Source organism: Panthera uncia (assembly GCF_023721935.1).
Source record: "Panthera uncia isolate 11264 chromosome B2 unlocalized genomic scaffold, Puncia_PCG_1.0 HiC_scaffold_24, whole genome shotgun sequence".
NCBI classification, from domain to species: domain Eukaryota; kingdom Metazoa; phylum Chordata; class Mammalia; order Carnivora; family Felidae; genus Panthera; species Panthera uncia.
Genome location: NW_026057580.1, coordinates 60295360 through 60321340, shown reverse-complemented (window position 1 = coordinate 60321340; position 25981 = coordinate 60295360). Strand labels below are relative to the sequence as shown.

General features: G+C 33.6%; 1 protein-coding gene across 2 annotated transcripts in view; it reads left to right on the top strand.

The window, feature by feature from the left end:
- Positions 1–25981, top strand: part of ASCC3 (activating signal cointegrator 1 complex subunit 3) — a 358207-nt gene that overhangs the window by 79245 nt on the left and 252981 nt on the right. For both annotated transcript variants that reach the window (XM_049654058.1, XM_049654059.1), the window contains 2 exons: positions 20464–20664; positions 21118–21258. In XM_049654058.1, coding sequence (XP_049510015.1) covers positions 20464–20664; positions 21118–21258 — 342 coding nt within the window. The remainder of the gene's footprint in view (positions 1–20463; positions 20665–21117; positions 21259–25981) is intronic.

Here is a 25981-nt window from a genome sequence, read left to right as displayed (position 1 = left end):
CTCTCCCTCTCTCTCCCTCTCTCTCCCTCTCTCTCCCTCTCTCTCCCTCTCTCTCACTCTCCCTCTCCCTCTCTCTCTCCCTCTCTCTCTCCCTCTCTCTCTCTCTCTCTCTCCCCTCCCCTGCTCACACACCATCTCTCTCTCTATATATATATATAAAATAAAATAAAGTTTAATTTAATTTAATTTAAAGTAAAGTAAAATTTAGAATTCCAGGTTGACAATTTCTTTTTTTTTTTGGTCCTTCTAGATGTAGCTGCATTGTCTTCTTATGTTGTTTCTGATAAGAAGTATGCTCTCATTCTTAATCCTCTATGTCATGTGCTTTTTTTTTTTTTTCTGGTTGATTTTTAAGATTTCTTTTTTATTGGTTTTAGGCATTTTGATTATGATATGACTTTATATTAGCTTTCTGTTGTCATACAAGAAATTACCAAAAATTAGTGATTTAAAACATCCATTTGTTATCTCAGAGTTCTGAAAGTCTGATTTGGGTAGGCTTGACTGGGATCTCTGTTCCTGGTTTTATAAGGGTAAAACTATTGTGTTGGCCAGGCTGAAGGGGAAGGATTCCCTTACAAGGTCATTCAGATTGTTGGCCATATCCACTTTGTAGGGGTTGTAGAACTGAGGTTCCTGATTCTTTTCTGTCTGTTGTTCTTAGCTCCTAAAGACTACTCACCTTCTCTGGCATATGGCTCACTCCAGCTTCACAGCCAACAAGGGAGTATCAATTTCCCATGTGCTCTAAATCCTTGACTTCATGTGGCAGTGAAAAAACTCTGACTTTAAAAGATTTGTGTGATTAGGTCAGATTCACCCAGATAATCTTCCTTACTAAAGGTCAGCTGTTTCATATAGCATAATGGAATCATGAAAATAACGTCCATCATATTCATAGTTCTGGGATTTATGCAGGGAGTTATGCTGTGGAGTGGTGGCAGGGATTGAGGAGGAAATCTTGAGAGCCAGTTTAGGATTCTGCCTACCACTGCCTCGATGTGGTTTTCTTCCAGTGTTTTGTTGAAGCATTGGTTAAGCATCTTGGATCTGTGGGTTTCTGGTCTTCATCATGTGGGAAATTTCTAACCATTATTTTTTAATTTTTTTACCCCTTCTTCCCTTTCAGGAAGTCTTACACAGATAAATTAGGGTTCCTGAAACAGTCACACAGCTTACTGATGTTCTATTAACTTTTGCTTTGTTTTATTTATTTATTTTTTGAAATTTTTCTATCTTCAGGTTTCATTTTGGGTGATTTCTATTGCCTTGTCTTAAAATTCGGTCTTTTTTTCTGCAGTGTCTAAAATACTGTTCATTGCATTCAGTGTATTTTTCATGTAGCATGTAGAGTTTTATCTCTAATGAGTTTGTTGTTGTTGTTGTTGTTGTTGTTTTATCTTCTGTGCTTCCACTTGCACAATCATTTCTGTAGGGGTCAGCAAACTTTCTGTAAGGATAGTAATTATTTTAGACTTTTGGACCATACAAGGTGTCTGTTCAATACTCATTATTGTTTTCTTTTTTATTAAAATACATTTTCAGAATGTAATGACCATTCTTATAGTCTATAAAAACCAAACCAAACCGAAATAAAACAAGCAAACAACAGATGTCTGGCCAGATTTGACACACAAGCTGTTAATTTGCTGACCTTTGCTCTAGTTCCTTGAAGAGTCTGTCACTTGTATTATTTCTTCATTTGTTTTAGTTGATCAATTTTTTTTTTATCATAATGTGTTTTTCTGCTTTTTAGCATGCATGGTCATTTTTTTTTTATGAATACCAAACATAATGATTTTACCTTGATGAGTACCAGATATTTTTGTATTCTTATAGTCTTGAGTTTTTTCTTGGGATATAGCTAAGTTACTTTAGATCAGTTTGATCTTTTCAGGTCTTCTAAAATTTCTTAGGTGGGCCAAAGCAACATTTAAAGGCTAGTTTTGCCCCACTAATAAGACATAGCTCTTCTGAGCAGAGAACATAATTCCCAGTTAAATAAGAGGTTTTCCACTATGGTTGGTAAAAACAGGAGCTGTTCTAGACCCTATGGGGTGAAGTTTGAGTTTGCTTCCTCCAGTCCATTTAAGTGGTTCTTTCCCCTACCTTGGGCACTTTTCTCATACGCTTGTGCTCTTTGGAGATTTCTGGAATTATCAATTCTCTCTTTCTGATTATATATATATTTTACAATAAAAATATCTCCCAAATGGAGAAATTCAGCTTTAAGGGAATGAAGTAGGCCGTGAAGCTTTATTCCATCAAAGCTCATGAAATCCCTGTGTTTTAACAGAACCTTCAGTGTTTATCTATGGATTTTATTTTTCTTTTTGAAACAAAAGCAGCAGATAAATCTGGAAATTAAGAATTATAGCAAGTTAGAAGGTATGTTCCCCCTTTCTCTCTGGAAGAGGCCAAAAGTTTATTGCATTCCAAGTTGTTATCAAAGGAAGGAAAAAGTCCTGTTTTCAGTTATAAATTATTAGAAAAGTGAGATCTGTACTCTGAAGTAGGTCTTAAGTAAAATGAGAAAAGAAAAAGGAGTTGATTCCACCCCTTCTTTTCCCATTCCTTACTTATAATAGTGGTTTGCACTGGACACCCCTCAGCTCCCCACCATCCTTCCTAAAAGACATTTAGCAATATCTGGAGACATTTTTGGTTGTCACGACTAAGAGGGTACTGGCATCTAGTAAATAGAAGCCAGGATACTGCTGAACATTCCACAGTGCACATGATAGTCTTGGGGACATTTACGAAAATGTCAATGATGCCAAGATTTAGAGACCCCAATAGAAAGAGCCATCTAAGACCCTCTGGGGTTTGATACCTGGAACCTTGGTTCCTTTTTTTTTTTTTTTTTTTTTAAGTATTTTCTAAGCATTGAATAGATCTAAAAATATTACAAAATAGGATTATTAAAAACTTTTAATTTGTAATCACTCCCTTCCTAAGCTTCTTTGATATTGTTGTCACATATTTTAGTTCTATCTTGTTTTAGTTTTATACCAGATATTGTTATTACTGCTATTATTGTAATTGCAGTCAGTAATTATTTGGATTTACCTATATATTTTGCTGTTTCTTAATTCCATCAGTGTGTTCATGTTCTGTGACTTTTCCGTGCCTGAACTGGCAAAATCTCTTAATTTTTGTTAATCGAAAATGCATTTATTTTATCTGTGTTCTTGAAAGATATTTTTGCTGGTAATAGAATTCTAAGTCCACAGCTATTTTCTCATAGCACACTAAAGATATTATTCTACCACATCATATCTTAAAACATGAAAGATGTTATTATATCATCTGCTTTTCTTTCCCCCCCTCCCCCCCCCCCCCGGGAGAATTCTACCAGATATTTATTTTTATTTTTTTAATTTTATTTTTTATTTTTTTAAGTTTACATCCAAATTAGCATATAGTGCAACAATGATTTCAGAAATAGATTCCTTAGTGCCCCTTACCCATTTTGCCCATCCCCCTTCCCACAACCCCTCCAGCAACCCTCAGTTTGTTCTCCATATTTATAAGTCTCTTCTGTTTTGTCCCTCTCCCTGTTTTTATATTATTTTTGTTTCCCTTCTCTTATGTTCATCTGTTGTGTCTCTTAAGGTCCTCATATGAGTGAAGTCCTATGATTTTTGACTTTCTCTGACTGACTAATTTCACTTCGCATAATATCCTCCAGTTTCATCCACATAGTTGCACATGGCAAGATTTCATTCTTTTTGATGGCTGAGTAATACTCCATTGTATATATATATACCACATCTTCTTTATTCATTCATCCATCATTGGACATGTGAGCTTTTTCCATACTTTGGCTATTGTTGATAGTGCTGCTATAAACATGGGGTTGCACGCCGGTATTTCGTGGATAAATGCCTAGTAGTGCAATTGCTGGGTTGTAAGGTAGTTCTATATTTAGCTTTTTGAGGAACCTCCATACTGTTGTCCAGAGTGGCTGCACCAGCTTGCATTGCCACCAACAATGCAAAAGAGATCCTCTTTCTCCACATCGTCACCAACATCTGTTGTTGCCTGAGTTGTTAATGTTAGCCATTCTGACAGGTTTAAGGTGGTATCTCATTGTGGTTTTGATTTGTATTTCCCTGATGATGAGTGATGATGAGTGATGTTGAGCATTTTTTCATGTGTCGGTTGGCCATCTGGGTGTCTTCTTTGGAGAAGTGTCTATTCATGTCTTTTGCCCATTTCTTCACTGGATTATTTGTTTTTTGGGTGTTGAGTTTGATCAGTTCTTTATAGATTTTGGATACTAACCTTTTATCTGATATGTTGTTTGCAAATACCTTCTCCCATTCCATCAGTTGCCTTTTACTTTGCTGATTGTTTCCTTTGTTGTGCAGAAGCTTTTTATTTTGATGAGGTCCCAGTAGTTAATTTTTGCCTTTGTTTCCCTTGCCCCTGGAGACATGTTGCGTAAGAAGTTGCTGTGGCCAAGATCAAAGAGGTTTTGCCTGCTTTCTCCTCTAGGATTTTGATGGCTTCCTGTCTTACATTTAGGTCTTTCATCCATTTTGAGTTTATTTTTATGTATGGTGTAAGAAAGTGGTCCATGTTCGTTCTTCTACGTGTCGCTGTCCAGTTTTCCCAGCACCACTTGCTAAAGAGACTATCTTTATTCCATTGGATATTCTTTCCTGCTTTGTCAAAGATTAGTTGGCTATACGTTTGTGGGTCCTTTTCTGGGTTCTCTATTCTGTTCCATTGATCTTTTTTTTTTTTTGAGACATCTGCAATCAATCTTATTTAGGTGTTTTTTTGTTTTTGTGTGTTTGTTTTTGAAGTAAGTTTTCTCTCTGGCTTCTTTTAAGCATGATCTCATGGTTTGTAGGATCGAGCTCTGCGTGGGGCTCTGTGCTGTCAGCTTGGGGTTCTCTCCCTGTCTCTCTGCCTCTTCCCTTTACATTTTTCATACACCTGTAACTTGACAGACATTGTTAAAAAATGAAGAAAGAAATACAGAGTATTTCCCCCCTCTCCAGGAACTTGCACTATAGCTGGGGACATAAGAAGACATCTGTGCTGAATATTTACAAACAATATACTGTGGAATGCAGTAAGCACAAAGTCAGTGATGCAAATTTAATCCATTTTATATAGATGGCAAAGGGATTAGTGCAGGCTATAGCTCTTTTGACAATTTCTTGAAGAAAAGGAGACTTGAGTTGTTCCTTGACTGCTGTGATCTGGAGGAATTGAGCCTTATCTGAACATTGACAATGAATTTAGCATTGTTTTTTGTAAGAGAGCTGGTGTGGGTTATACAGAGGAAGAAGCATTTCTTGATTTTGTAATGAAAACTTTGTGTGGATCTGGTATGAAATATTAGAGATTATGTCTTGTCCATATTACTTTTTCCATAGAACTTTAAAATGGTATTTCTGTTATAAAAACTTGGTCACTGTCAGGAGGGCCACTATTTTACAATTATTGTGTGAAGTATTACTATGGAAACTGTAAGGAAAAAGTTAAAAATTTCTCAGCTTACTCTTAAAAGTAATTAGGGATTTTGTTGTGTTCAGACTGCTATGTGTGAAAAGCATGCTTTTGATATACTATATTTTCTTGTTTTGGAGGTCAGTAAAGGTTCATTATGTAAAAGTTTGCTCTATTGGATAGCTTTCTTATAAAGTTATAAATAAGATGCTTTTATTTATTTGTGACTCCCAGCAAGTATTTAAATTATTTGCTTAAAAAGTAAGGTTTAGTTGTTTTGAAAGTGTACTATCGTTCAAATATATGAAACAGCTAGGTCTCATTTGAAGGGAAATTATGTCTATATTTTTCCTTATAAAGAATTAATTTTATCTGTATGCCCTGAACTTCTTCAGGATTGTAGTATGATAAAGTCTTCTGGGAATACTTGCAAACAGCTAACTAGGTACAGAGCATCAGCTACTTAAAAAAAACCTATTAAACTAGAAAGAGTTATAACTAACATCTGCACCTCTAGCTAGGAGAAATCTAACAACAGAACTTTCTTTATGACCTACACTTTATTGATTTTATGGCAAGAAATTAGAAGAGAGATTAAAAGCCTCAAGCATATTGTGCTTTCCCATGATGATAATTTTAGAACTCAAATGAATTCAGAAGTCTGAAAAGTAGATGACTTCAACTTGTAATGTGAGAATTTCAAATTACTTTAGAAATAGACTTAGTCCATATCTTCCAATATATCTATGCATTGTGTTTACACAGACCTCTTATGATAAACAGAAATGTTTGGCATGATTGTTGCTATTTATAGATTTTTATTATTTTTCTCTGGAAATATGCATGGATTGGTTATCATTCATCAATAATTATTTCTTTAGCTCCTGATTGATACAAGGCATTATGCTTGGGAGGTATGATAGGCACAAAGCAGTTTAGAATTATGATCCTGCCTTTAAAGGGACTTTATCCAGTTAGGTAAATAGAACTGAGGTTAAATTTCACCTTTCACCGTTGGCACATTTTGTCATGTGGATCGAGTTACATAGCACCTCCAAATTTCAGTTTTTCTCATCAGACTATTTATTTTAAAGATTATATAAGTCAACACACAGAAAATGTGTAGTGGTGTCTGTGATACAATTTAAATTATCAGTAAATTCCTAACCTGAGTAATAATTATGTAAACTGTTATCACATTGATAACTGAGCTTTTTGCTGTTTTATCTAACTGGGTACACTTTGAGTCTTTCTGTTAAGATATATTGATAAGGTTGGAATTATTTTGGTATAAATAACTTTTCAAAATTACTCAAAGATGAATATTGAAGGAATATAGAAAATAGTTCTAAATTAATAAAGATAAAGTAAAATGACTCATTTCTTTAGTTAATACTGTGCATTTCATTAGGTATCTTATATTTCATTTTTTAAGCGTAACTCCCTCTTATAACCCTGAAAGCAAGTTTAGAGAGGGCAAGTTTAAATTTCATCCAGTGGTGCAAGTATGACAGTGACTAAACATAGGCTATTTTACATTTTTACATCCTCAACAAGCTGTTACATTGTTGATCAACTTCATGAGAATAATAATTATATGTTGGAGTAATTTTAAATATATCGGGGGAAATCATTATATAAAGACGTCTCAATGTATTCTTAAGCAATCTATATAATATCATGTTTTATTACATAATTTTTATGATTTCTTCCTTGAAATGTTTTGCTTTTCCTTTCAAATTTTTGCATACTATACAAGAGGTTGAAGCAAAACATTTGTCTTTTAGGGACCCCTTACTAAATGTATGCCTTCTAACTTGATACATGTTTTAAACAAGTTTTTCTGAGTAAAATGCACTTTGTTCTTTCCAGAGTAGGTTGTGTTAAATTATTAAACAACAACAACAACAGACGACCAGGGCACCTGGGTGGCTCAGTCAATTAAACACCCAACTTCAGCTCAGGTCATGATCTCACGGTTCATGGATTCGAGCCCCATGTTGGGCTCTGTGCATGATAGCTCAGAGCCTGGAGCCTACTTTGGATTCTGTATCTCCCTCACTGTCTGCCCTCCCAGGCTCATGTTTTCTCTCAATCTCCCTCTCTCTCTCTCTCAAAAATAAATAAACATTAAAATAAAAGGCAAACAACAACAACAAAAAACAGATGACTAAGAAAACATAGTCACTGTGTTGGGAGTGGGTAGAGAAAGTTAGAGTAACAGTCCTCATTCTTGGGCTTTGATAATCACTTGGGATGCTATAAAGAAATGTACAAATTACTATTCCCACCCTAGATAAATGAATGAAAACCTCAAGGGTTGAGTCTAGAAATCTGTCATTTTTAAAAGCATGTACACTCCCTACCCCAAGTAATGAGGATCCTCTCTCAAAGCACTGGCCTCCTCAGCACACCCTCGGCTGAGTTCCTATCCGGCAGTCTTTGACCCGACACTTTTCCTACTCTTTCAGTGGTTTGAGTGTATTTGAAACCCTTCTATGTGAGCTTCAGATCTCATGTGGGGGAACAAGCAGTAAATTTCAGTTTAAGGAAATCATTTATAAGTCCACTTTACTACTCGTTTCCCCATTATATCAGTAATTCTCAGATCTTTCATTTTATAGGAGAGAGTTCATGATGTTACATTGTGTATTTAAAATATTAGACATTTTAAAAGGTACCAATTTAAATAGGTATTTTAAAATTTGTGATCTTTAGGAAGTCAATACCAAGTATGTTCTTTTTATTTTTATTTATTTTTTTTTCAACGTTTCTTATTTATTTTTGGGACAGAGAGAGACAGAGCATGAACGGGGGAGGGGCAGAGAGAGAGGGAGACACAGAATCGGAAACAGGCTCCAGGCTCCGAGCCATCAGCCCAGAGCCTGACGCGGGGCTCGAACTCACAGACCGCGAGATCGTGACCTGGCTGAAGTCGGACGCTTAACCGACTGCGCCACCCAGGCGCCCCAATACCAAGTATGTTCTTAAGCATTGGAATACACATGCGCGCGCACACACACACACACACACACACACACACTTGTATGTTGAACTGACCACTTTAAGTCATTAATACTTTTATTTATATAATACATTATTTTGCTAAGTTATTACTTAAATGAATTCTTGACTTAAAATCATACTGTTATTCCGATATTGTGAGTTTAAATGCAAGTGGAAATAGTCTCTTATTACTTAGAACAATTCATCTGAGGATTCTGTTGATGAAATTTTCTTGTTTAAGGAGATGTATATTTAAAGTGATATCCTTGCTTTATTTAATTAGTTTTGTGGAAAGTTTAAAGTCATGTATACTATAAGAAAATTTAAATTAAGAATTACCCATATTTTAATATCTATTACATTTTATGAGCTTGACCATCTAAGTGCCAAAATACTTTATTTTTTCTGAATATTCAAAGTAAGCTAGTGAAAGTACCTTAAAGGTTAAAGTCAGAGCTGAAACCAGTTATTACCATAAATATCAGCCAAGAAGCTGAAAATGACATTTTCTTTGTAGGATTCAACAGAATTTGACAGAGACTGTTGTGCTTCTATTTTATTGCCATGATTAGAAGTGCAGCTGTTTGTCAGAAAGCAGGTCCCACAATTTGGACCGAAAAGACTGTTTGTAATACCAAATAAATAATGGTGTCTTAACATTTTTAAGCCGTGACACTTATAGTGACATCCTGGAAGTATACTTGGCTACATGTCAGTAGGAGTTCATCTCCCTTGTGAAAATAATATATTAACTAAATAGAAAATACCAGACTCTTAACCTTCAATTTTACCTCTGCGTTAAGCCTCTGAAGTTTGTGTAATTATAATACTGGTTTTTTGAAAGCAGCCCTGTCTTATTATGGTAGTTCTGTCTACCCAAATCAAACCCCTAATTGAGCTTAAACCATGACTTTTACTATCCTCTTGTATATTGTTGGCACAGCATTTGGGTGTCACTTCTGAGTGACATCTGACTTGCTAAGTTGTTGTTAAGAGTGCACTAGTAGAAATCCAGATGTGCAATCTCAAGGGTTTATCAGTGGAGTTTGTTATCTGCAGACAAAGTTTTGTTTATCTTTTAAAATTCCCTCTCAAGAACTTTTTCTTCAGTTTTCCTTAGCATTCAAACCTTAGCTGCAACTTAGGAACAAGGAAGGTACCCTCACCTTCCAAAAAGAGATTAGTGTTCCTCTCTGACTCCCATTATACCTTAAGTTCTCATTAAATGTGGTATTGCTATTGTTTGTTATTCTCTTTTTTTTTTTTCTCTTTAGGACCTTAATAGCTTCTTATTTATCATTTTGTTGTCATGTAGTAGAGTATATTTAGAAGTCTCATTTATTTAGTGGTGTTTCTTTTTTATTTTTTCATTATGCTTCTTAGATGGAGTATTTTCAGTGTGAAAATTTTTAGGAATTGCTCCTTAGGGGCATATTAAATATTTCCAGATACTATTAGAATAGTGTAAATACATTCAGTTAAATAATATGAAAGGGTTATGAATTATGCATTATGATTTCTTATGGCTTCTTGTCACATGTAATAAAATTTGGATCCATTTCATTTTATAAAATACCTAACTTGATTTTTACAAAATCTTACAATCTTACTTCCTTCAAAGATTTAATAGTAGATTAGTCTCCTGAGGTCTTTTGTTGCTAAGATTTAATTTCCTCTACCCAGCTGTCTGGTTCACAATGAATTATTACCATGAACCATTAAAATGCATGACTCTTTAGTAAAGAGAAACTGTCCATGGACTATTTTCTTTTCTCTTAATTAGCAGAATTCACTAATTTTTCAGTGCATTTTCAAGTGGGAGTACAAATTGGAAATTAGGTGTTTGGTAAAGATGTTGGCTTCTGTGTGAGATAATGGAAAAGGGTGATCAGTTATTATGTATTAACACAAAAACATTACATATTTGTATCTGTAAAGACACAAATTATGTTATTTTTATAATTTAAAAAAAAATTTTAAATGTTATTCAAGTTTTGAGAGAGAGAGAGAGAGAGAGAGAGAGAAAGAGTGCAAGTTGGAGACACAGAATTTGAGGCAGGCTCCAGGCTCTGAGCCATCAGCATAGAGCCCAACACGGGGCTCGAACCCATGAGCTGTGAGATCATGACCCGAGCCAAAGTCAGATACTCAACCGACTGAGCCACCCAGGCACCCCATATTATGTTATTTTTAATACTTTAAGAAGTATAAAGTAGATCTTCCTCTTTTATATGTTTATTGGTAAGATAAATATTTTTATCCTAATAAAAGCATGTTTGTGGAGCTGATTATAAAATCTGTTCACTCTAAAACAGTAATATCTAAAATGTAATGTTTATATTTATAAAACAGAAAGCAAAAGTTCCTTTCTAATCCCAATTCCAGTGAAACAGTTTGTTGTATATCTTTCCATGATGTTTTCTTTAAATCAACAAATACTTAGTTATGTTACTGTTCTGTGGCATGGCGTTTTGTTTTTTGTTTTTCGCTTTTGGATACGTTTTCCTATGTGTATATCCTTCCTCAGTATGTTTTCTATTTAACTGCTATAATTCATGAAGAATATAATATGAATTACTTATACCACTCCACTACTTGTGGAATTCAATGTTTTTGTTTTTGTTTTTATGTAAAAAAAATGCAAAAAAAAAGATGTTTTTGCAAACATCTTTGTGCTTATTTATTTACCTAGCATTCTTGTTCAGTTAGTTTAACTTGAAGAAATTTATGGAGGTGGGTGCACATTTATTAATGTTAATGTATTTATGATATCTGATAGAAAACATCAAACTTAAATGATGTTAGCAGAATAACATATACCCAGCTCCTGTTCTGGAGTTAGTCATTGTGCTTAACGTGGAGTGTCTTAAATATTACTTTATTTATGAAATTCATCAGTGATGCAGCTCACAGATAATAATTGGTTTAATTAGAATGACTCAGCTGAAGTATGTATAGAAAAAAACATCGAGTATTTCCTTTGTGCCTAGTACTAGGCATTAGGAAGACAAAGATGAAAAACATAATTCCCAACCCTCAGTACTCTCATATTCTAAAGGGAAATAACTCCTTATATTAATCATTTAGCACTTTAGAGACTGTAAGTAATTTTTGTTTGATCAGGTGAAGTATTTGTCACTCCTCAGTAAAGACTTCATCTGGACCAGTTTCATATATGGTGGATAACTAGACCTAACTGTTTTAGTCTAACTGTTTTAGACTTTGTGTTGGAATATAGAAAGAAGTATTAATTATTTGGGCAGTGTTGGAAAAAGAATATTAATTCCATTCTTTAACACATTCAACAAATGATTACTTGTTATTTTTTCCCTTGGTTACTAAGGATGACTTTATTAAGAATAAGAGGTCAGAGGGGTGCCTAGGTGGCTCAGTCGGTTAAATGTCTGACTTTGGCTCAGGTCATGATCTTGCAGTTTGTGGATTCAAGCCCCACGTCAGGCTCTGTGAGGCCAGCTCAGAGCCTGAAGCTTGCTTCCGATTCTGTGTCTCACCCTCTCTGCCCCTCACCCACTGGCACTCGGTCTTTCTCTGTCTCTCAAAAATGAATAAATGTTATTTTTTTTTAAAAAAGAATAAGAGGTCAGATAAAATTAATGTTCTTTCTGTCCCCTAAAGCATCCTCAATGATTGACAGTTTATAATAGAGTTTATCTGCATTGCATGACCCTCAGATTATTGAGACCATGTTAATAAGGATTTTGGATGCTGCCCTAAGAGCTTTCCCCACAATGCGGTCAGCTATGTTATGACAATATATTTATCAAATTTAAAACATTATGTAAGTTAGCTGGGTGCTTTCTAGAGCTGCACTTTTTAAAACAGTAGCTACTAGCTACATGTGCTGTTGAGCAGTCCAGAGGGAGGTAGAGGTAAGAGAAGGGGCAAAATAAGTGAAAGGGATTAAGATGTACATACTGCCAGTTATAAAATAAATAAGTCAGAGGGATAAAAAGTATAACACAGGGAACATAGTTAGTAGATTATAACAGTTTTGTGTCGTGACAGATAGTGACTACACTTATCATGGTAAGCATGTTGTAATGTATAGAATTATGCAATCAGTATGTTGTACACCTGGAAGTAATATAATATGTGAACTATACTTCAATTAAAAAAATTTAAATAATAAAAGAGAAATATGGCTAGTCTGGATTGAGATGTGCTCTAAGTGTAAAATACACTTATTTCTCAACCTTCTTATGTAAAAAAATAATTTTTATTATGGATTAAAAAGGTAATATTTTAGATACATTGGGTTATATAAAATTTTTATAAAATTTTAATTTTTAAAAACTTTCTAATGTTTCTGCTAGAAAATTAAAATTTATATGGTTTGCATTATATTTCCTTTTTAAATGTTTGTTATTGAAGTATAGTGTGAAATTTTATTTTAGGTCTGCTACTAATATGTAACCTTGAGAAAGTCACCATAACTCTCTGAAAATGAGTTTTTAAAAAAATCTTGACCTTTCCATTGTCCTCCAAAGTCAGATGCAATGCCTGTTTAAAATTTCTTCTTGGACGTATAATGAGTTCTTCAAATGTAGTGTTTTTTTCTTTTTCCTCTCTCAGTCTGTCCTCTGAATCTTTCTTATATCATCAATAGAACTGCCATCCATCTACTCTTTTTTTTTTTTTTTTTTTTACCCAGTCTCTCACACTTAAATCATTATTGAATCCTATTAGCTGCACCTTAGAAATATAGTCTGTATCCTACCTCAGTTTCCACTCATAATATAAATCAGCATCATTCCTCACCTTAACTACTAGCGTCGTCGTTTCCCGTGTCCCAATCTGTTCTTCTCATGGTGGCTAAGTAGACCTTTAAAAAGTATAGTTGTCATTCCTCCACTTAAGATCATGAAAAGACTTTCTCTTGTATTAAGAATAAAAATTCATAACTCGTTACCATGACCTATAATTTCCCCATGACTCCTATTTCCCTTTCCTGTTAACACCCTCTTCCTCTGTATTACCCTGTTCCCTGAAAGGTAAGTATATGCAAAACTACCTCCAAAGGCTGTAGGAGCCCTAAGACCAAAGAAAAAGGCTGATGAAAAGGCCCAACAAGTCCAGCTTGACAAGAAATGGTTTATTAAGGGGGCTTACAGATAGAACTGTGTCTTAGGTGGTTGCAAGAGAAATAGACCCCTAACCCCATATCTTTTAAGACTTGCTTTTGTAGCCCTAGAGACTGCGAGTACATGCTGGGAGATCATCCAAGAGGAGAATGTTTAAGAATAAGTGTGTATTCATAGTCTTATCTCCAGAGCACTTTGAGGATGTTATGTCCTAATTGTGTACTTAAGGATGTGGTTAAATAAAAGAATGTGGGAGGGGAAGGGGCTATTCTTAGGAAGGTTTCAGGTCACAGAACCTTCATCATGGCAGATTTGTCCAAAGTGCCAATTAGTCTGGTTCACATATATACCATCTATTAAAAATTAATTCATATCAGTGTTTGAAATAATCTATTCATTAGTGAATGTATATTTTCTGTTTCCTACCTTCGTTACAAATTGTGTTACTACCTTTTTGACCACTTAAACAGTTTGTAGCACAATAAATATTTGCCAGATGAGCACATGATGACCCCAGCTATGAATGAAAGGTGAAATTTTGTTTAATATATCCTGTTATGAAGGCCTAAAATCTTTTATTTTAGAATGATTACTGAAAAGGGTTTTATACACGTACAAGCAGTGAGTAAAGACCTTTTAAATTAAAAAACCTAATTATCTAAAATTATCTAATTACCTAATGAGTACCCAAAAATACTAAATTCCTATTCAAAGCTATTCATATAAACTGTTTTATTTTTAGCCCCGTGACTTGTAAGTGGCTTGTGCTGTGGAACATGGTTTGTGAGGTGTATTTGAGGGGTGGGATTCAGCAAATGAAGCTTGCACAGAGAGTACTGAGTGGCAGTCGACTCTATTCTGAAATGTTAAGCCCAAGCCACATGCTATCAAGAGCCAGATGAAACTTAATCTATGAAAATTATATAGTGTGTGTCTTTGGTATCTATATGAGTTTTCCTAAATATATGCTGAAATTGTAATCTTTACTGTTAGAATAATCTTAAGCATAATCTTATGATACACTAGCTTAGAGAGGGCAGCATGGTCCTGGCTTCATCTTAAATACCTAGTTAATGCATTTTAATTGACTGGCAATGTAGGTACCTTATTCGATTATTATAAACAGTTAATGTAGTATACTTAGTGTACATTTTTGTTCTCCCAGGTAAATAGTATTATCCAGATTATGTTTTAGAGTAAAGTGTGTAGTTGACAGCAGCCTGTGTAGTCAGTGTTTTATAAGGGATATTTGAAACATATATATTTTCCAAGAATTGCATAAATGAGTCATGTCATTTCCTGAATGATTAGTAGTCTGATGAATCCAAAATATGTAGACAAATGGATTTAGGGTAAGACTTATAATATATTTTTTTAAGTTTATTTATGAGAGAGAGTGGACTGGGGTTGGGGAGAGAGGGTTCAGAGAGAGGGGGGGAGAGAGAGGATCCCAAGTAGGCTCTGCACTGTCAGTGCAGGGGCTCGAACTCACAAACCATGAGATCATGACCTGAGCCAAAGCCAAGAGTCTGACATTTAACTGACTGAGCCACCCAGATGACCCAAAGCTTGTAATATTTAAAATATTTTTTGATCTGCTGATTATGATATGTTTTGAAAATGCTTCTACTAATTAAAAGGGAGAATACTGTTTATTTGTTAATTAAAAGGGAGAATACTGAACATAAAGCCTTATAAATGAGCCATGAGACACTCAGTTTTCTGTTTAAAAGCAAATACTAACGTGCTGCTTAATTGCAGTTTTAGCTTTATGCATCATTAATATATAAAATCAATACATGTTTCTTTTAAGTTAGAAGAATAGCAAATATTTGGAAGCAGTGGTTGTTAGAGCCATTTAATTAGACATTAGTATGTGAAGTATAAATAAAATAATGAAAATTATTAGTACACAATTCTAAATTTGAGTAGAGTTTTGATAAAACCACACTTTTCTTCTGCTTTAAACTTTTAAGATATTTGTGTATATAATTTATGTATCATTGAAATACAAGAAATCCCTTGTGCATAATGAACTTTAACATAATTATCTCATGTTCCACTAGTCCACAGACACAGTTTGAAATGTACTGAGTTCTCCAGTAATGTTTTTTAATACCGTTAAGTTACAGTCTGTGCCCATTCTATTTTTTACCAACGTTTATTGATTATATTTGTTTATTCAAGTTCCTAAATTCAAAGTGAAAAAAAAAAAAAAAAACTTTGGGGGAGGGAGCAGAACATGCACTGTTTTAAGTAATTTGTAAATTTTTGGAGGTTTTTTGTTTTTGTTTTTCAAGTTTACTGTTTCTTGCCAGGATGTTCTGTTGATAGTAATTGTATGTATACAACAATATTTTATTTATTTTATTTATGTTTGCTTAGAAATGTTTTATTTTTTCATTGGTTGATGACTAATTGATCATCTGAATGGTAGCTCTTGCATTGTATGCTAAAATAAGACATATTTTGCTGGCAGGGAGAAATTAGGCTAGTTTCATTGTTTCATCTGTGAAGCTCTCTTGCAAAAAAGAGCAAACCAGGCCAGTTTTAAAATTTAAGTTGCAGAAACATTATTGGTGCTTATTATACCAACACGTTCATATTCAGACCTACTTCATGCAGTAAATATTAATCTCCTTTGCAAAAGTAGGGAAACTGAGGGTCTGAGATTATCTGATATGATTAAATTACACATTTAGGATGAGGCACAGCCTCAACTAATCTGCTGTCACTATAGATTAGATTACATTTTCTAGATGTTTATATAAATGTAACCATGCGGTGTATATTCTTTTTTTGCCTGGCTTCTTTCATTCAACAGTCATTTTGAGATTCATTTATTTTGTTACATCTCAGTAATTTTTTCCATTTTATTGTTGGGTAGTATCCCACTGTATAAATATGCCACATTATCTTCATTCATCTGTTGATGGAGATTTGAGTTGTTTCTGGATTTAGGCTATTCAAATAAAGCTTCTATGACCATTGCGTATAAGTACAAGTTTTTGTATGTACATATGTTTTTTTTTTTCTCTTGGTAGAACCTGGAAGTGATATGGCCTGATCATATGTTTAATTATATGTTTGACTTTTAAAAAATTGTCAAATTGTTTGCAAAGTCTTTGTACTATTTTAGATACCTACCAGCAGAATTATGAGTATCAGTTCCTCCACATCCTCATCAACACTTGCAGTGGGCACTTCTTAAAATTGTAGCTATTTTAATAGATGTGTAGTGTTATCTCACTGTGATTTTAACTTTCATTTCCCTAATGACTAATAATATTGAGCATCTTTTTGAGTGCCATCCAGATACTTTCTTTGGTGAATTGACTGTTTAATTGTGCCCATTTAAAAAATTGGATTGTTTGATTTCTTATTGTTGTGTTCTGAGAATCCTTTATATATCCTGGACATAAGTCTTTTGTCAGATGTATACTTTGCAAAGATTTTCTTCCATGCTGTCTTCTTTCATTTTCTTAACAATATTTTGAAGATTACAGGTTTTTCATTTGGCTTAAGTTCAGTTTATCAATTCTTTGTTTAAAGATTATGGTATATTTAAGACATTTTGGTCTAACTCAAGACCACAAAAATGTTCTCTTCCATTTTTTTCTACAAGTTTTATAGTTTTAAGTTTTACATTTAGATCTATGATCTACTTTTAAATTAATTTTTGTATGGTGGGAGGTATGGATTCAAGGGTTTTTTTGGGGGGTTTTTTTGGGTTTTTTGTTTGTTTGTTTGTTTTTTATATATACATATCCATTTGTTCCAGCATCATTTATTGAATAATACTATCCTTCATCATCTGTATTGCCTTTGAGCCTTTGTCAAATATCCGTTGTTGGTATATATGAGGGTTTATTTGTGGATTCCTTGTTTTGTTTCTTGATCTATTTATCTTTATGCTAATACAATGCTGACTTGATTTCTCTAGTTTTTTTAATAATCCTTGAAACCAGTTGAAATCAGTTGAGATGTTGATTGGAATTGCACTGGATTTATAGATAAACTTGGGAAGAATTGGCATCTTTTAAAGGATTTTCTTTTATTTCTCTTAGCAAAATTATGTAGTTTTCAATATATGTGTTTCTCATCCCTTAAGATTTTCATAATTTTGATACTATTGTAATTGATTTTTAAATTTTTCCTTACTTTCAGATTTTCACTGCTAGTATATAGAAATATAACTTTTTAAAAAATGTTGAACTTATATCCCACAAACTTCTTAAATCACATATAGTGTTAGATGATATTTTGTAGATTCCATCAGATTTTTTGCATAGAAAGTCATGTCATCTCTAAATGAAGACAGTTTTTCTTCTTTCCTGTGTAAATGCCTTTATTTCTTAAAAAAAAAAAAAAAAAAAAAAAAATGCTGGATTGCACTGACCAGAACCTCCAGTATAATATTAACTGCTGAGTGCAACATCCCTGTTGTGTTCCTAATTTTAGGGGAAAGCATTTAGTGTTTCACCATTAAGAATAGTATGAACTGTAGCATTTTTGTATATCCCCTTTATCAGATTGAAGAATTCCCTTCTATTTCTAGTTTGCTGAAAGTGTTTTGTCTTGATTTGATTTGACTTGTTTTTAATCAGGAATGGATATGGGATTTTGTCAGATTTTTCCCCTTCATTTATTGAAATGATCATGTGGTTTTTCTGTTATAGCTTATTTCTATGGTGAATCAAACTGAGTTTTCAGTGTTAAACTATCCCTGCATTTTTGTGATAATCGCCACTTGGTAATATTATTATTATGTTGTAGAATTATGTAAGTTTTGTTTATATTTTCTCTCTGTGTTCATGAAGAGTATTGTTCTGTAATTTTTTTTTTGTCTTATTTTGATATCGGGAAAATGTTTGTCACATAGAATGATTTGGGAAGTATTTTCTCCTTTGCAGTTATTCTGAATAGTCTAAAACCACATGTAGAATTGGTATTATTTCCTCCTTAAATGTTAGGTAGAATTTATCAATGATGCTAACTGAGCCAGGAGTTTTCTTTTTGGGAAGGATTTTAATCTCAGCCTGTTAATTTATTTAATAGATACAGGGTTATAAAAGTTGTACATTTATTCTTGAGTGAACTTTGGTCACCTGTGTCATTTAAGAAAGTTGTCCATTTCATCTGTGTTGTCAAGTGTAGTGGCATAAAGTTATTTATTAAAATTTCCCCATTCTTAAAATATCTGTAGCATCTGTAGTGATGCCATCAATCTCATTCTTGGCATAAGTAATGTCTGTCTTCTCTTTTTTCCCCTGATGAATCTAGATTAATCAGTTTTATTGATCTTCTCAAAGAATGTGCTTTTTTTGTTTTCCATTTCTTTGATATCCACTTTGATCCTAACTATTTCCTTTATTCTGCTTAGTTCGGTCTTAATTTTCTCTTTTATTCTGGAAGATGTAGTTGTTCATTTAAAACCATTCTTTTTTCATATAGGTGGTTAGTGCTATATATTTCTCCCTAAGTATTACTTTTAGCAGCATCCACAAATTCTGATATGTCAAGCTTTCTTTTTCCTTCGGTTAACAATACTTACCAAATTCCTTTTGATTTCTTCTTTCATCCATGGGTTATTTAGGAAGTGTGTTATTTAATTTCAAATATTTGGATATTTCCTAAGGATATTTCTGTTAAAGATTTCTAATTTCATTCCATTGTGATCAGAGAACATGTTTTGTCTTTATTACTTTTCCTTTTATTGAAACATGTTTTATGGTCTAGAATATACTGTATTTTTTAATGTTTTATGAACACTTGATAAGATTTTGTATTCTATTGTTAGATGAATACCTGACCTGTCAGTCAGGTCAAATTGGTTAATAGTGCTGTTCATGTCTACTATAACCTTGTTGATTTTCATGCCTACTTGTCCTGTCAGCTGTTGGGAAGGATGCTGAAGTCATTTGCTGTATTTTGAAGATCTGTTATTAGGTATATTAGCCTTTATGACTATAATTAATTATTCTCTTTTTCATTGTGAAATGACTGCCTTTATTCCTGGTAATTATTCTTGGGTTTGAAATTTATTTTTTGTGATATTACTATAGCCATTCCAGTTTCCTGCCATTAATCCTATCCAGTTTTTTGTTTGCCTTCAGACATTGTAGTTTTCATTTCTAAAGACTTTTCATATGGGAGACTTTAGGAAAAATTATTTAACCACTCTGTCTTCATTTTCTTCTTTATTAAAGGCACATAATAAAAGAACCTATACCATAAAATTGTTTTGAGAATTGGGTAAATGTATCAAAATGCTCACAAATACATATATATCACAGTATAAGTTCTGAATAAATGTAATCTACAGCTATTGTTCCTACTCTTATGGCTGCTGTTTAAAAAAAGTATTTTTAAATCCATAACATATTAAAACAGAATTTCCTATTGATTTATATAACCAAGAAGTTTCTTGTTTGGACTTTCGTTAGTCATCTTTAATCTAACTAAACTAGAATATCATCACAACTCAAAAAAATACCTGTTTCATTTTGTTTTTGTTTTGTACTTAAGATTGTGTACAAAAATATAGGTATAGTGTCATTACCATATTTTTCAAATTCAGTGAATATGTAATTCCCAAATGCATTAGAATTATACAGTAGTTGTGAGTTCTCAAATGTACATACTTTGGTTTAAATATAGGACATATTGAAATTAATCATTTTTTTAATCAAAGGAAGTAAATGTTTACATTTAATATTTTGTATGAGTCCTTCACATTACTATCATTTATTATGAGTCATTTATTTCTTTCCTTGTTTCTCTCTCCCTCCCTCTCTCCCTCCCTCTCTCCCTCTCTCTCTCTCTCTCTCTCCCTCTCTCTCTCTCCCTCTCTCTCTCTCTCTCTCTCTCTCTCTCTCTCTCTCTCTAGATTGGGCAGCTGGCTTTTAAAGGAATGAGGAGACTCAATAGAATCCAGTCAATTGTGTTTGAGACTGCCTACAACACCAATGAGAACATGCTGATTTGTGCCCCTACTGGGGCTGGAAAGACCAACATTGCAATGCTTACAGTTCTGCATGAAATTCGCCAACATTTTCAACAAGGTGTTATCAAAAAGAATGAATTTAAGGTAGGAAATTAACAGGTTAGACCATAACTTTTTAAATTGTAAAATTAAAATCATTTGTAGTTGTTCATGTTACATGAAATCTAGAATAAAAGGATATATTCATGATGTCATGTAAAGATTGCTGCTTGAATTTCTCTATTACTGTGAAAGCATTCCCAGTTTGTGTTAGGAAAATCCTATTACCCCTGTGAAAAGCTGTGAAAATACATTTAGCTTTGAAGCAAAACCAATTTTCAGAGGGATGAGACTATATACAAAAATTTCATTGTCCTTTAAATAGCTGCACACTTATCCAAGAAGGAGAAGTACTTTTCAGATATCACTATTAAGATTTTTTACTCCTAGTGGCTACAATTATATTTCACAATAAATTGTGACTTACATGGACTGCTGTGAAACAAATGACCTTCTAGGTTTTGCTCATTTATCAAGGTAGTGTTTTCCTTGGCACAGATTGTATATGTTGCTCCAATGAAAGCCTTGGCAGCTGAAATGACAAATTACTTCAGCAAACGTCTAGAGCCACTGGGCATCGTTGTGAAAGAATTGACTGGGGATATGCAGTTGTCAAAAAATGAAATTTTACGAACTCAGGTATGTTGTGTACTTAGACTTTTTTAATACCATTATTTTTCAGGTAATAGTGAAAATTGTTAAACAACTATACCTAAGTAGCTATAAAATATAAACCTAATGAAATGAACTTCTTTTGTCTGTAATTACATCTTACCTCCACAAAAGAGGTTTTTGCTGGTGCACTGTCCTATTTTATCCCTTCTAACTCTATGATTCTTGCTGTATCTTGACTATTGTTAGATGTCTGGTGTAAATTTTAAGTCCATTAACACTAAATGTTTTTTTTAAACAGTAGAGAATGAGAATGTGGATAAGACCAGACTTCAGTTTTAAGAGCAGGAAAATATATAGATTCTTAAATGACCCCACTAGTATTCTAAACTATTGTATAAGGATTGCTTAACAAAAAATAAAAGTTTTTAGTCGTTCTTTATTTCATCAGATAGAAAGTTACTAAATCACGCACTGTGTATAGCACTATATTAGGTGAAGTGCATGACAGCAAAGATATTGAAGATACCCTTCCTGCTTTCAAGGATCCTATACTATGACTGAATAGGCAAAAACTATATTAGAGCTACAACAAGATTATCATTAATTGATGCAACATCAACTAAGGTAATGTTCATAATGCTTTGGAAAAATCCAATAATGGATAACCAAATATTAATGGGATAGTTCAGCCTCAAGGATGATCTGGAGTGGGAACTAGGGAATACACTGGCCTATTAGCCTGGCATCCTTGCCAGTGTCTCAGGACAAATTACCTGTCCTTACTGGTTGTTAAATATGTATTTTTTAAACATTATACCTGATATGTAATTAATACTATTAGAATTTAAAGTCAGGGGTTGGGGGATGGGGATTGGAGAAAGGTGGTCAAAAGGTATAAACTTCCAGTTATGAGATAAGTACTAGGGATACAATGTAAAACATGATGACTACAGCTAACCCTGCTACATGTTATACAGCCAAAGTTCTTAAGAGAGGATATCCTAAGAGTTCTCATCATAAGAAGAATTTTTTTTTCTTTTTATTTCTTTTTCATTTTATTGGTAACTTTTTAATTGTATGATGGGTGTTAACTAAACCTACCATAATAATCATTTCACAGTATATGTAGGTCAAATCATCATGCTATATACCTTAAACTCATACAGTGGTATATGTTAATTAATTCTCAGTGAAACTAGAAAAAACAAACAAAAGTGGTTAGAGGAAGCAGATAGACATTTTTCCAAAGGATACATGCAGATGGACAGTAGGTATATGCAGAGATGCTCAGCATCACCAATCATCAAGGAAATGCAAATCAAAACTGAGATATCATCTCACACTTGTTAGAATGCCTACTATCAAAAAGACAAGATAAGAAGTGCCAACAAGTATATGGAGAAAAGGGAACTTATGTGCACTGTTGGTTGGAATGTAAATTGGTGCAGCCCTGGAAAACAGCATGGAGGCTCTTCATAAAATTGAAGGTAGAACTACCTTATGATCCAACAATTCTGCTTCTGGGTGTATATCCAACAGAAATGAAATTAGGATCTCAAAGATCCTGTGTTCATTACAGCATTATTAAAACAGCCAAGAAAAAAATACTTTTAGACTTTTAATTAGTGAAGATCAGACACATATTTCAGTTGTAGTAGATAAAAGGCAGTAATCAGGATTTAGCACTCATTATTTTTAATATCCTTTTTATTTTATGAAATAATAGAGGGGACTGTATTAATGTTTAGCATCTGTCACAGTTTTTAAAAAATCTCTAATTTAACAAATGGTTTTGTGTTTCAAAAAGAGGTGGCAGAAGGAAAAAGTCAGTGGAGCTACAACATAGTTTTTATATTTAGAATCTATAAAACTTTTTCTTTGCCCTTTTACCTTATACTACAATCTCAGATTTACTTATTTTGTTAACATAAATAGATTTTTAACTGCTGAAAATGGTCGACAGTAAAGCACACATTATTTGAATTTTGATCACATATTTATGAGTTCAGGTAATGGCACCTTAGGAACTTGACCTTTCTTTTCTTTCACATTTCAGCTTCAGAATTAATTTTAAAATGTATAGTGTACTTCTATGACAGTTAATTTAGGTCTTTTGTTGGGTAAATTCTAATCCTAAGATAATGTAAAAGAATTATGTGTTTTTATTATAAAAAATACATTATCTTTAAATATTTTGTCAGTGGTAACAGCTGAATAGTAAACAAACGAATAATTTTATTATTCTGTCATTGTAAGTTTTAGCTTATATTGCATAACTGTGATACATGGTTAGGTTTTAAAGACCAGACTAATATGTGGGGTCTTCATTAATTACTCTGGCTAAAATCAATATGGTAATTTTTGACGTACGTTTTATCCCATTGCCTTGAAGGGATATGAGTCTCTTTTATTAATGATAGTGTTCTTTTCTATAGTGATTCTTTGGATCAGCATGTCCTGAACTCTATCAACGGACACTTTAAGCTACTCTAGTTATTGCTTTCAGCCACTAGAGCCGTGCATGGTTGAGAAATTCACTCATGTAGGAAAAGCATCAAACTTACAGATTTTGTTCTGGGTAGTTATGTCTTTTTAGAGTAGGTTTTGTTCTGGTGTTGGCCTGCTTTTTTACATGGGACTCCTGGGTTTTCTCCCATAAAAGTATTACTAGCTTTTATTCCGGCATTTGAAAGGTTCCCATGTTATTGGGCTTTTCACACTGATTTTCAAGCTGCTCTCTCAACTCTGAATCCCACCTCTGAACTCTGATATCTGGCACCTTCAGCCAGTGAGGCTGTGGTTTTTCCCACTTCCTTTTTTTGCAGCTGTAGCAGTGGGTCTGTGATCATACTCTTGGGTCAGTAATTTGCAAACTGGTAATTCTTAATCCCTTTCAATTGATACTACATTTCTCTGTTTTTTACCACTTTCTGATGCTGCCCTGTGTCTTAAACAGTTTTTTTTTTTAATTGGATACAGTATTTTATGATTATCTGCAGAAATTCCTGCCACTTGTTTGTTCATCTGCCATTATTGGTAATAGATTTCAATTTCCTAATATTTTTATTATTGAGTTTATTAGTATTTCAAACATACTAATTGTCTTCTCCTAGCAGTGAAGGTGGGAAGCATATTTTAAAAGTCTAACTGTTCTTTTAAAAGTTTATCCAAGGGACACCTGGCACCACAAGGCTTAGTCAGTTGAGCATCCAACTTTGGCTCAGGTCACGATCTCTTGGTCTGTGAGTTGGAGCCCTGCGTGGGGCTCTGTGCTGACAGCTCAGAGCCTGGAGCCTGCTTTGGATTCTGTGATTCTCTCTCTGACCTTCCCCCACTTGTACTCTGTCTCTGTCTCTGTCTCTCCCTCTCCCTCTCTCTCTCTCTCTCTCTCTCTCTCTCTCTCTCAAAAATAAACATTAAAAGAAAACAATTTATCCAACACCCATACATTTTTTTCCTTATAACATTTTTTAGAATCTTGTTATTCCAAATGAATTTTTCTCAAAAATATATTCAACATATTATATGCAAAATGCCTTTTATTGTCATTATTTTAATCATCACATGAGTGGAGACATTCTAATAATTTCTTAAAATGCATTTTTATTTTTATTTTTAAAAATTTTTTAATGTTTATTTTTGAGAGAGAGAGAGAGAGAGAGCGCTCAAGTGGGGAAGGGGAATAGAGAGAGAGGGAGACACAGAATCTGAAACAGGCTCCCAGCTCTGAGCTGTCAGCACAGAGCCCCACACGGGGCTCGAACTCGGGAACAGTGAGATCATTAGCTAGGCTGAAGTTGGACACTTAACTGACTGAGCCACCCAGGCACCCCCTTAAAATGAGGTTTAATTAAAGGATTTTTCTGTAAATTTTTAACATTTTCTATGAAATTTGAGTGTTGAGATACCACCCCGCCTTTTCCTTGAAACATTAAAAAAAAATTTTTTTTTAACTTTATTTTTGAGAGAGAGAGCATAAGCAGGGGAGGGGCAGAAAGAGAGGGAGACACAATCCGAAGCAGGTTCCGGGCTCTGAGCTGTTAGCACAGAACTCAACGCAGGGCTTGAACTCACAAGTGGTGAGATCATGACCTGAGCCGAAGTTGTATACTTAACTGACTGAGCCACCCAGGCGCCCCTCCTTGAAACATTTTAAATTTTATTTTGTTAAAGAATCTAGAGAACCGTTACCTGAAAACAGGAGTAACAATTATATTTTTACATATACAGTTGACCCTTGGACAATGTGGGGGTTTAGAGGTGCTTATCCCCCCCCCCACCATAGTTAAAAATCCATGTATAGTTTTGACTTTCCAGAAACTTAACTATTGTTGACCAGAAGCCTTTCCAATAACATAAACAGTCTATTAACACATATGTTTATATGTTATATGTATTATATACTATCTATTCTTACAATAAAGTAAGCTAGAGGAGACATAATGTTATTAAGAAAATTGTAAAGAAGAGAAAATACATTTATAGTACTATATTATATTTATCAAAATAAATCTTCATATAAGGGGACTTGCACAGTTCAAACCCATGTCATTCAGGGGTCAATTGTAGTCACTTGAACAAATTTTGGTTCTTTTAACATAATGAACTAAATCATGCTTAAATTTTTAAGTGTATATAATGGAAAGAAGTTGACAGATTTGTATAACACAATGCAGACTTCAAACTTATGGACACATTTGATTCTGAAAGTATGCTCATGTATTTATAGAAGGTGTGTTACATATGA